This window comes from Leptosomus discolor, chromosome 4 (assembly GCF_034619465.1).
Source record: "Leptosomus discolor isolate bLepDis1 chromosome 4, bLepDis1.hap2, whole genome shotgun sequence".
Taxonomy (NCBI): Eukaryota; Metazoa; Chordata; class Aves; order Leptosomiformes; family Leptosomidae; genus Leptosomus; species Leptosomus discolor.
The window spans coordinates 26,206,818-26,219,445 of record NC_141394.1 but is presented as its reverse complement, the minus strand read 5'-3'; the positions used below and the strand labels follow the sequence as shown (position 1 = coordinate 26,219,445).

The 12,628-nt window shown below is 38.8% G+C and overlaps 1 protein-coding gene across 2 annotated transcripts in view; it reads left to right on the top strand.

Moving 5' to 3' along the window:
* The window catches only part of AIMP1 (aminoacyl tRNA synthetase complex interacting multifunctional protein 1), a 41,553-nt gene that overhangs the window by 19,915 nt on the left and 9,010 nt on the right, over positions 1 to 12,628 (top strand). For both annotated transcript variants that reach the window (XM_086464239.1, XM_086464240.1), the window contains exons 2-5: positions 380 to 513; positions 1,239 to 1,352; positions 3,602 to 3,754; positions 5,490 to 5,701. In XM_086464239.1, the coding sequence (XP_086320365.1) occupies positions 380 to 513; positions 1,239 to 1,352; positions 3,602 to 3,754; positions 5,490 to 5,701 (613 nt within the window). The remainder of the gene's footprint in view (positions 1 to 379; positions 514 to 1,238; positions 1,353 to 3,601; positions 3,755 to 5,489; positions 5,702 to 12,628) is intronic.

The following is a 12,628-nucleotide window of genomic DNA, read 5'->3' as shown; positions in this document are numbered from 1 at the left end:
AATTTTTCATCTAAAACCAGGATAGTGTTCTCTCCTGTCTAACCTTTTCTCTTTTATTTCCTTTTTTTCCTGATTTATTCAGAGCTTTCTTTCTGAGGAAGTGTATTTTTTTCTGTTTCATGAAGGAAGAACATGTTTTCTGCACCTGGGAAGAAAAGTAGCTTTTCTTCCAGAATACTTAAAAGCAGCTGTCAAACATCAGATTCCGTTTATTGTTGCTTTTTGTTTGGGCTTTGCATTAGGAGGTGGGAGCCCAGCTTGTTCACTTAGCAAATTTTGTTATTCAGCAACTGATTTTAGAACTTCTTCATGTGGTAAGAGGTGGTAGCATTATTATGTTAAGAAGTCATTAATCTTTGACTGTCTGTTGTTTGTCTAGGTTTTTAGCCCGTTTCTTGGTAAAGATGGCAGCCAACAATGCAGTGCTGAACAGACTGGAGCAGAAGGGTGCAGAGGCTGATCAAGTTATTGAATACCTCAAGCAACAAGTTGCTCTGCTCAAGGAGAAAGCTAGTAAGGAATTACCTGTCTTAGGACAAACTTGTTAACCACATAGTTAACATTAAATGCTCAGAGGAAAAAATGAGAACATGGACAGCTTCATTGGTGCTGTCAGTCTTTTAAGTGTATTTCAAGTTCTCCAAGATAAAGCTTGTAATAGTAGCACCACTTCACTGTCTTGTGGTTTATGGGATTTTTTTGAAGCTGTTTATTCTGAAATAGAAAAGGCCTGAATGAGGAAGGATTAATGACAGACAGTTTATGGAAATTTCATAGGACATGATGCCATTTGGGGGGCGAAGGGGAGTCTGGAAGAATACAAGACTATGCATTTGCCTAAATGTGTTACTGCTTTTTCACCACTATGGGATTCTCTTGAGTAACATCCCTTCAACTTTGATATTTTGTACATATTGGTATCAGTGGATTACAGTGCTCCATATTACAAACATGTTCAAGTGTTTTCTAATAGGTTTCTTGGAATTTTTTCTTGTGAGTCTGTTTAGGGAACTGAGAAGCTGGTATATTGAGAGGCAACTTGAATTGTATTGTAAAAAATGTCTTTCAACGAAAAAGGATTCAAAAATATTTCTGATGATACACTCCTTGAAAGTTTCCACTTTTTTTGGTGTTTGGCTCAACATGTTTCAGCTTTCTTTAAAAACAAAACCTCTGTTTCTGAAATGATGAATGCTAATTATTGAAACCTGTCATTTTTAATATAGTGTGAACTCTAGTCTTGCAGGCGTCTCTCCGAGAAGAGAAGAAGCTCCGTGTGGAAAATGCTAAACTGAAGAAAGAAATTGAAGGGCTGAAACAGGAGCTGATTCAGGCAGAAATTCGAAATGGAGGTGAGGAAAAAGGTCCTGTCCTTACGTAACATAGATCTAGTTAGCACAAAATATAATCAAAACTATCTTAATTCTTCTTGATTTTTATATTTCTGTATGTGATTATATGGCATTTCTTATAAATTCTGGATTTTCCTAGGTTTCCTGCCAATGACAACTTGCTTAATTCCAACATTTTAGTAAGCTGCAAGCCTAACAGGTACATATGCCAAATCTTAATCAGACGTCGAACTGGTTCTTTGTATATTTTTGTACAGTGCCTTTCATAATAAGCCCCAAATTTGACTGATGACAATAGCGCCTCATAATATCTTAGAAGTTGCTGAATGTGTAACACATTTTGATACTCTGAGTATTTCACCTAGCCCGACTGAAAAATCGCTGTGGAAAATCAAGCCATAGTTCAAAATACAGACGGGCAGTGACTTGCTATAAAATCTGTGGTCATGTAAAGTTAGAAACAATGTGTTCTGAATTTTTGATTCCATGCTTTAGTAAGACCAGCCTCTCATTGCACTGTTTTTCCTTCTTTGCACTCCTCTGTGCAGCTCTGTTAAGCTTGCACCATCATTATATAATTCATATTAAAAAAGAAAGGAGAAAAAACAAAACTGAAGTGTTTCAGATCCAGTGTGGATCTGAATGTGTGGAATATTTTTATTTGCAAATAAAATTATTTCCAAAGAAAGCCCCTTCTGCCCTCAACAACTATTGCTATTCAACCATACTGAATGTTTTACTGGTAAAACAACACATTCAGTCTTCAAAAAGACTGGCATTTTATAAATGCAGAGAATTCTTTTTCTTCTTTGGGCGTGAATAAAACCCTTTCATCTACTAAACCAAACCATTAGTTTATATTTCTCCATTGTCTGTTAGTCTGCAGCAATTCTTGACAGATATAGGTTATTTCACAGAATCTCTGTTATGCTTGAGAGAGAAGTCTCAAGGTATATGATTTTTTCCAAGACGGGAAAGGACTAGGAACTTTTATATTTAGCTTGATATAAACCTTCCTTTATTTAGCTAGTTTATCTACAAGATAGTAGGACTACATTCAGATCTTGTTTGAAGTAAGTTAGTCTGTTAGCTTTGGCAGTATTAGGTAGTTGAATGCAGAAATTAGGTGGACACAGAACATCAAAAATATCACTTGAGATATTTTTTTTCAAAAATCTGAGAATCAAAAACTCCACAACTAGCAAGTAAAATAGCAAGTGCTTGTTGGTACAACAAATTTCAGATTCAAATTATTTTTTAAAATTGTTTATAAGAACGTAATTTGTGCAAATCACTTCAGTATTGAAGAGAGCAGGTATCGGCAAACACAGCACAGTTCTTCAGGAAAGTTAGTAAATGTCTGAAGTACGAAAAGAAGCATGTATGCAGAATGGAGAACTGTATAGTAGTGACACTAGAAGGGTTTGTCAAACTAATTAATGATAGAACAGTCCAGGTTGAAAGGGACCTTGAAAGATCATCTGGCCTAACTTTTCTTGGGAAAGGAAGCCTAGATTCCTAGAATGTCTCTTGCATTCGTGATGCTCACCCAGTACAGTAATTTGGTAAAAATGAGATTCTTGAAGAGCAGAATGTAGAAGGGAGGTGATTCTTAAGCTTTCATCTGGGAAGACTGGTAGTGAGATGATGTCCAGAATTCTGTATCAGTAGTTTAAAAAGAAATACGAAGGTAACATGGAGAATTTGGGAAAGAGAAGTGAAGAATCAATGGATCATTTTAGGGCTGCAGGTAATTTCTTAGAATGGGGTTATTCAGGGTCAGTGTTAGTTAATCAGAAAAAAAGAGTTGAGGAATGAGCTGACTACAATGTAAAAATGGTGTTATGCATAGCATACAGAGCAGTCTCCAGTATGACAAGAGTTAATAGCTAGAAACTGAAACTAGACAAACAGAAATGAGAAATAAGGAGTTAGTAGCAAAGATAACTAGATGTTGAACTAAACTACGAAAAGTGGTGGTGTTTGCTTGTATGTTTCCTTCTGTTTAGCACTTTTTCATTTAAAAAATGCATACTCAAAGTCATTGTTCTTAACTGATCAGAATAATTGTATATAGATTGAGTTCTGAAATGTGTTTTGTAATGTGCTTCACTGCTCAGCAGTTCTGGTTTAGGTATTTTAAGCAAAATTTTCAGTTCTCTCTGCTTTATCATTTATTGTGGAAACTTAAAATGTTGTAGTGTTCAAAGTACTGGTACCCCTTCTAACTTCTGTGGTTTTGATTTTAGTAAAACAGATCGCAGTTCCTGGTACAACTGTTACTACAGCTTCATTTTCAGATGATGTTCCACAAGCTACAGCAGTCACATCATCTGGTTCCAAAGATAAAATTAAAGGTGAAGATGAAGAAAAGGAAAAGAAGGAAAAAGTAGAAAAAAAAGGTACTTCAGTTTTCTTAGCTGCGGTAAACAGTTAAGGTATTTAATTTATGCAAGTGCTTTAACATCGTTTTGGGCACAGAAAACAAAACAGTTCATACAGCCACAGTAGGAAGAGTCATGTGCTAGCTCTTAAAGTCTTGGACATACTTGAAGCTAATGAAGGCCATCAAGTAAGCTACAGATTCTTATTTAAATGGAATACATGCCACATTTCTTTTAATGTGATTGAACTCCCTTATTTAAAAAACAAACAAACAACAGCAAAAGAACCCAAGCACCCCCTCCAAGCCCTGCAAAACCCCACCACAGAACAAAACCGAACCAAAATAGACACACACAAAGGAGAAAAAAAGACAAGATAGGATGGGGGAAGGAAGGGGAGGACATGAAATTTTGAGAACTTTTAGGAAGACTGGATGGCTTTCTGTTCTGAGGCTTAGTCAAATGTTTTGGTGTTTTTTTTTTCTGCCATGGAAACAGTGCAAGCAGTTTTCTACATCCTTTAAGTATGCTGCTTTTTTTTTTTTTTTTTTTTTTTTAAATTCTTACAGGAAGTGAAGTTCCATCAGAACTGATCAGATACATCCATGGCAACACTGGTGAAATTGTGTGGTTAAGAGGAAGTGCTGGGTAAAGGACATAGGCAGATAGCACAATCTAGTTTTGGCAACAGGGAGGAAATGTAGGAGAAGGGTATGTAGGTTTCCTAACACCTTTCCTCCTGTATTTCATTCTGTATTGACTTCTGACAAACTCTCTTAATAGAAGAAAACACGTGTCTGTTATAGTTGCACAAAAGTGCAGGTGTCTATCTTGTAACTTAAGGTCATGTTTTACAGTCATTCTCTTTTGCAAATTATTATTAATTTGCTATGAATTTACTTGTACAGCTTTTCAGAGGTTGGATGAAAGAATAACAGAATATGCTTATTTTAAGTAAGTGCTTCTTAGACATTTCTTAATCCCCCAGGGATTATAGTTGTTAAACAAATTTGGTTGTCTTTTAAACAGGACAGTCTTGTATACAGACTGGATGTAACTTGCTGATCTCAAAAGGAATATCTAAATAAGCAGCTGAGTATGCGGAGTATTGCTTCACTGCTGTTTTATACTCTACAGTATGTGTGGGTGATTATAAATGCTTGCATTTCCATGAGATAAAGACTCTATGTCAGTGGAACTTCGTAAACCATGAGCATTTTCACACATTAGTATATTTGGGAAGTGAACAATGTTAGCTAAGGTCATCTTGAAGGGTTGCTTTGGAATGGTAACAGTGCAGTTAACGGTGCAGTTGCAGTGACTTAGCATTGTCCACAGTCAGGAGCTGTTGTTAAGCACTAGCAACCTGATAACTTGTGATTGTCTAGTTTCCCTTTGCTGGTTAAACACCATGACAAGACTTACTGGTAATTACTAATTATTAAAATTGATGTGGCCTTTGGCACATGTTAGCAACGCTTAAAGTTCAGGATGACTTCACTTCACAAACAAGAAAATACGTCTGTCCAAAGGTGGTAATTACTTGTAGAAATAATCTAAATTGGCGTGTGTATGATGATTCTCCACTGGAAACTAGTAATAGAGGTGCTAACTTTTTACTTTTCCTTTGTGTTTTATGCTGGATTTACACTTATTTCTGAGATTGTAGCTTGCTTTCCCCATGCAATACTCATATACATTATTTATGCTTTTTAAAAAATGTTTATTTAATGAACTAAACTTTCTTTAATAGGTGAAAAGAAGGAAAAGAAACAGCAGCCAGCTGCTGGAAGTAGTGATGCAAAACCTGTAGATGTTTCTCGTCTGGATCTTCGTGTTGGCTGCATTATTACTGCTGAAAAGCATCCAGATGCAGACACTCTGTATGTTGAAGAAGTGGATGTTGGTGAAGCAAGCCCAAGGACTGTTGTCAGCGGTTTAGTGAAACATGTTCCTCTGGACCAGGTATTGACAAAATTATTTACTGGTAGCTTTGCCTTTCCTAAAGTTTTTTTAGACCTTAATCTGTGTATAGGATGTGTTTTCATTCTGCTAAAAGTTTTTTACAGCCATGAAAACAAAAATAAAATGCAAATGGAAGTAATGCTTAACAACGTTTGCCATAAAATAGAGAAGTACCCTTACCCTAAATCAGTTCCTTTCTGCTTGCAGAGCTTCTATCCTGGGATCTTACTCTGACTCCTCTGTGATGCCATTGGTACACAGTGGACTCCTAAACAAAACTCTGGATGTGACTTTCTCTGTAGGTTTCCTAATACGTAGTAGAGAACCCATAATAACTTTCCTGCTATCATCCAAACTTTTGAAACCTTTGCCTTCCAACTTTCTTTGAAGCAACTTCCAACAGCCCATTGAAGTGTTTGGCATGCAGAGAGCATGTAAATGTAACTTGGCTGGCAGTGAGTGGCTTAAACAGCAGCAGAATAGAAAATGCATGTATTTACTTCCTTGTCAAGAATTAGAGTCTGCCTCAATGCTTTTTTTTAGTTGATACACTGTGTTTGACGTGCATGGTTTATGTATGTCTTGGGAACAACCTAAGACTTCAAGATCGCATTTTCCTTTCATGCCTCTTCTAGAGGGTTAGTGTAAGGGAGGAGTTGACTGAAGGCTGCTTCTAAATTCAAATGCAAGCTGGGCAATTAAAGCAATGTTGTATAGAGTAACTGCAAAATGAGTCATGAAGGAATTGGTCTTAGTGTGGAAAAGCTACATTTTCTCAAATGCCTTTTCAGTCCCTATTCACACCCTGTCCCTGTGGTAAGACTGCAAATGTAGGAGGCAATTAAAATTGTGATTGTTGTTTTTATGATGCAGAAAGTTATTGAACTGAAAAACAGACTGAATACAATAGCTGTTCTCCACTGATCACCTGATAAGGTCCAGTTACTGGATTTGCAGTGGGCGAAAAATCAAATTGCTCATTTTTAGCAGCCCGCTTTCAAGAAAGCATGTAGAAAAAAAAACATTTGAAAGCCTTTTTAAAGAAACGTACGAACATGAAGTGTACTGAAGGCAGCATCAGTGGCAGTCTTCCTCTTTAACCTGTTTTCTGTCTGGAAAAAAGAATCCAAAGTACTCGTTAACAGAGAATTAGGGATTGTTCTTGAACATTCTTTGGGAACAGTTAGTTTGTGTGTCTGGTTTTGGTTTTGGCAAGTCTCTATTAGACAGTAAATTCCTAGGGGCAAGCTTTCATCTCTCTGTGTTTGAAGTGTTAAAAAATTTGAAGGCCTGGTGTGTGACTGCTGTCATGTATTTAAATAAAAATGTATACATTGGATCAAGTATTACAGACATAATTCACCAAAAATTCATGTGCTTACAATTGCAGTGTTGGAGGCTGTACTACTTGTATCATCCAATTTTACTTTTGGTTAGGAAGCACAATGTGTATCTTCGTTAACATTTCAGTATGCAGTGCAAGTTAGTTATGGGTGTGAAAAATTCTTGCATGCCCACACGTGTATGTGTGGTACACTGTGTTTTTGTGCACCACTGATGGTGGTGAAGCCAAGTCAGAGGTTGCACCCTCAAGTATCATGCATAGATAGATAAATGTGTTGTCAGTAACAGGGATATTGAACTGAAGCATGAGATAGACCATGCCAGTGCTGAGGTCTTTCAGCATTTGACTTTTTGAAGTGTATCTCTGAGTGCTCCTAGCATCAATACCCATCTCAGACAATCATTCTTGAAATTCAGATAATTCTCAAGTGTCACTTTTTTTGCTTCCTGAAATCCTCTTTAACCTAAGGGATCCTCACATCAGTGATCAGAAGTGAAGGACAAGAATGCAGGGCATGTATCTTAAACTCAGCAGGAAGAGAAGAGGCCACAATCAGCCTCCAGAAACCCTAACCTACAACCATTCTTTGTGAGAGGATACATTACAGCTATATCTGTTATGAGCTAAACAGTCTCATTTTTATAGCAGAAGCTTTTTCTTTCTACTTAGATGGCTTCACCTTTTTTTCTTTATAGATCGTTGTTTTAAGAATCTTAGAATACCAGGTTGGAAGGGACCTCAAGGATCATCTGGGCCAACTGTTCTTGGGAAAAGTATGATCTAGACAAGATGGCCCAGCACCCTGTGCAGCTGAATCTTCGAAGTGCCCAATGTTGGGGAATCCACCACTTCCCTGGGGAGATTGGTTGATAGTTCTCATTGTGAAAAATTTTCCTCTTGTGTCTAATTGGAATCTCCCCAGGAATAACTTGTACCCATTCCCCCTTCTCTTTTCCATGTGACTCCTTGTAAAAAGGGAGTCTGTCGTCTTTGTAGCCACCCTTTAAATACTGGAACATGGTGATAAGGTTTCTCAAGGCTGAACAAACCCAGTTCTCTCAGCTTTTCTTCATATGGTAGGCTTCCTAGTCCTTTGATCATCCTTGTGACCCTTCTCTGGACCCTCTCCAGCCTGTCCACATCTTTTGTATAGTGAGGACCAAAAGTGAACATAGCATTCCTGGAGTGGGATAATGACTTCTTTGTCTCTGCTGGTGATGCCTTTTTGATGCAACCCAGCATCTTGTTGTCCTTCTTTGCCACTGCAGCACACTGTTCACTCACATTGAGTTTGTTGTCCACCAGCACCCCCAGGTCCCTTTCCACAGAGTTGCTGTCCAGCTAGGTAGATCCCAGTCTGTGCTGCACTTCCAGATTATGTTTGCCCAGGTGCAAGACCTTGCAGTTGTTCTTGTTGGCCCACTCTTCCAGCCTGTCCAGGTCTTCCTTCACGGTGGCTCTCCCTTCCAAAGTGTCCTCTTCCCCACTCAGTTTGGTATCATCAGCAAGGTTCATCAGGGTACTCTTGATCCCATCACTCAGATCACTTATGGAGATACTAGCACTGGGCCCGATATCGATCCCTGGGGGACCTCAGTTATGACAAGTCACCAGTTTGAAAAGGAGCTGTTTACCAGTACCCTGTAGGTGCAGCCTGTCAGCTACTTACACACCCACTGCACAGACCACTTGTTTAGACGATAATGCATGAGTTCCTCTAGGAGGAGGCTGTAGGGAAGCATATCAAAGCCTTGGTAGACAATGTCCACCGCTTGCCCCACATCAACCGAGCATGTTACTTTGTTGTAGAAGGCGATCAGGTTTGTCAAGCGTGATGTGTCCTTGGGGAATTTGTCCTGCTTTTCCCAGTCATGTGCTTTATTAGGCTTGTGGTAGCCACCAGGATTTGTTCTGTGACGTTCCCAGGGATCAAAGTAAGACTAATGGGCCTGTAATTTCTTGGGTCCTCCTTTAAGCCCTTGTTGTAGATGGAGGTGACATTAACCGTCTTCCAGTATTCTGGGATGTCCTCCGATCTCCATGACTTCTCAAAGATTATGGAGAGTGGCCTTGCAGCGATGTCAGCCAGCTCTGCCCTCAAGTGGCTAACGTCTCGGCCCATTGATTTGTAGGGGTCAAGCTCCTGTAATAGTTCATATACCAACTCTTCCTTTGCTGATGGTGGGTCTGTGTTTGCATTGCCCTGGATTTTTGTTCCCAAGGCCTGGGGCCCAATGGTGCTGGTAAAGACAGAGGTGAAGATAGTGTTGAGAACCTTGGCCTTTTCAGCATTGTTGGTGATTAATTGACCTCTTCTGTCTCACAGTGGGCCAGTGTTTTCATTCCTTTTCTGCTTGTTGTTTGTGTACCTGAAGAACACTTTCTTGTAGCTTTTGACATCTCTGGCCATTTTTCAATTTGAGCTGAGTTTTTACTTTTCTAACTGCATCTCTGCGCACCCTGGCAATGCACTTGTAGTTCTCAATGGGTATTCATCTGCTTTTACATCTCTGGTAGGCTCCTCTTTTGGTTTTGATCAGACTCAGAAGCTCACTGCCAAGGGGGTCTCTTGCTCGACCTACTTCCCATACCTTTAAAGGGAATGAACTGTTTTTGTGCTTCCAGGAGGGTGTTCATAAAAAACTCCCAGCACTTCCTGGCTCCTTTGTCCTCCATAGAAGCTTCCCTTGAAACCCCTCCCAACTGAGCTCTGAGCAAGCTGAAGTTTGCTCTGCTAAAATCTAAAACCTTTGTCTTAGTGCTAACCTTCTGCATGCTCAGCAGGATCCCAAGCTCCACAGTATAAGGGTTAAAGGTTTAAGGGTTAGTGTTGTCCACCCAGGAATTAGCAAATGGTACTGGAATTTATAATTCCTTTGCTTAGCTAGAATGGTAGTTATATTCTTTATACAAACTCTTGATCTTCTAATTTTATTTGTCTAGTCTTCAGGGAAAACATGTTTCTATAAATCATAAAAAAGAGTGACTACAGCATGACTGTAAACTTATCGACACATTTAGAGTAATATAAGACACTTTTCTTAAACTAGTTTTTTCCTCTGTTTTTGTAGCATTACACTTAAAGGCTATATTAAATGCTGCTGTGTTTCTTTTCAGATGTGAAAGAAATAGAAATTATCTATGTAACAAAGCTTGTGACTTGTAAATTATGTGTGCTGGCAAACTTAAGATCCAGACAAGCAAGTAATAAATAGAGGAGGGCTTTTTGTTGCTGTTTGCTTTAAAACCAGAGTTGTTTTAGATGCCATCAGTGTGTTTGTTTTAATTCACATTCACTAGCCATTGTAGTCTGTCAGAATCACAGAATAGTTTGGGTTGGAAGGGACCTTTAAAGCTCATCTGGTCCAACACCCCCACAGTGAGCAGGGACATCTTCAGCTGGATCAGGTTGCTCGGAGCCCCATCCAACCTGACCTTGAATGTTGCCAGGGACGGGGCATCTACCACCTCTCTGGGCAGCCTGTTCCAGTGTTTCACCACCCTCAGTGTAAAAAATTTCTTCCTTCTATCTAGTGTGAATCTGCCCTCGTTTAGTTTAAAACCATCACTCCTTCTCCTATTGCAACAGGCACCTTCCCTGCAGGCCCCCTTTCAATACTGGAAGGGCGCTATAAGATCTCCCCGGAGCCTTCTCTTCTCCAGGCTGAACAACCCCAACTCTCTCAGCCTGTCCTCACAGGGGAGGTGCTCCAGCCCCCTGATCATCTTCACGGCCCTCCTCTGGACCCGCTCCAACAGGTCTGTGTCTGTCTTGTGCTGCGGCCTCTAGAACTGAACACAGCACTGCAGGTGGGGTCTCGCCAGAGCAGAGGGGCAGAATCCTCTCCCTCGACCTGCTGGCCACACTTCTCTTGATGCAGCCCAGGATGCGATTGGCCTTCTGGGCTGTGAGCGCACATATGTATCTGTGAACATCATGGTATCCGATTTTGAGGTACAGAGGGGCAGTTAGTTGATTATCAGTTATACAGGTAACTTTGAGGATTACCTAAGAAAAAGAGGAATTTAACGCTTGCGCTTTAAGGATAAGGTCTTATTTTTTCTCTATGGTAAACTTCAGAATTAACTTTTCCTTGTTTTGGTTTCTTTGCTTTATTTCTCGCCCTGTCCCATGCTTCATTCTACCAACAGGTTGGGAAAATGCATTGTTTTATTCTGAATTTAAAGGAGCTGTGTCCCCAACAGTAGGAACTGAAATAACTGACATGTTTGCTGAAACTAGTTCAATTTCTCATTAGTTGAGTTGTCAGTTTTGAAGTTCCTGGATTTCTGAAACAAAAGGATTGGCTCTTTGGAAGGCCAGCAGAGGTTGTTACTGTTTCAAGAAGATAACATTTAAATTTTCTTTGCTTATTCTCAGCTCATTTATGTATTGGGCACCTCCTGAGATGTCAAAGCTTTATCAGTTTCCTGTAGACATAGGCTTGCTTCTGTTTGTGTTCTTTTGAGTGTAGAGATTGCCAGAATTTGCTTTACTGGATAATAACACGTATGCAGAAGGAAACATACACTTGCCGTTAGTATCTGTCACATTCGGATGCTTTTCAGTAACACTCTGTATTTCTGATAGAACTTTTTATGTACTGGGAAAGGGAGTCAGGCTTCTTCCCCCCTTTTTTTTTTTTTTTTTTTTTTTTTTTTTTTTTGGTATCTTTTTTTATTTCTGCCCAGTCTTATCTACCTGTCAGGATACTCCTCCATTATTAGAGTTCGTTTTGAAAAACTAGGTTGTTCCTTTTGTTCCTTTAATTTATGGGGTTACAGAGAGTGGCCGTGAGTAGAATTACTGGATCTGACTCTTTGACACATTTCAGGGTTTTATTAATCATTTACTGTAAAAAGATCTCCCTAAGGGCAATGCAGATAGAATGTTACCTGAACATCAGATTCTTTAAAGGTTCATAAACAAATATTTTTGAGTTTATTATGCATGAATACAGAGGGGTTTACTATTGCAATTGAAGTTGTTTTCTGAAAACATTACAGTAAGTCCCTTCTATAAAAATGAGCATGAACAGTTAAAAAAAAACCCAAAACAACCAAACAAACAAAACTCTAAAAACTTCTGCATTGTTAGGAAGCATTTATTTCTTTTTTTCCCCTATACTTAGGGAATTGTCATTTATCTGAAGATGGTTTAAAAATTGAGACATTTATAGTAAAAAGGAAAAAAACAACATACCAAAACCAAGAAACCAAAAACCCATGAAATAGCAATCTTCTGGTTTTGGCTGACCGTCTTGGGGTGGGTTGTTCTTTTTGTTTTATGAAAATGTTTATTTAACCTTGTGGGTTTTACTATGTACTTGTGAAATTGATGCACATAACTTAGTATTAGAGCAGTTTTTCAAAAGCATTTGAAGATAATTCCTAGTAAAAGTGATGAGGTAATGTGTGTGTTCGAAATGTTGACAAATTTTTGTAGTAGTAATAAACTTCTCATACAGAAATCTCATACAATATATATAAACATTTGGGCCACTGTGATTGGAGACAAAGGATTGTGTGATGCTAGTTTAGTTTTCTTTCCTGTTAGTTTCATGAAGATTATGATCTCCATT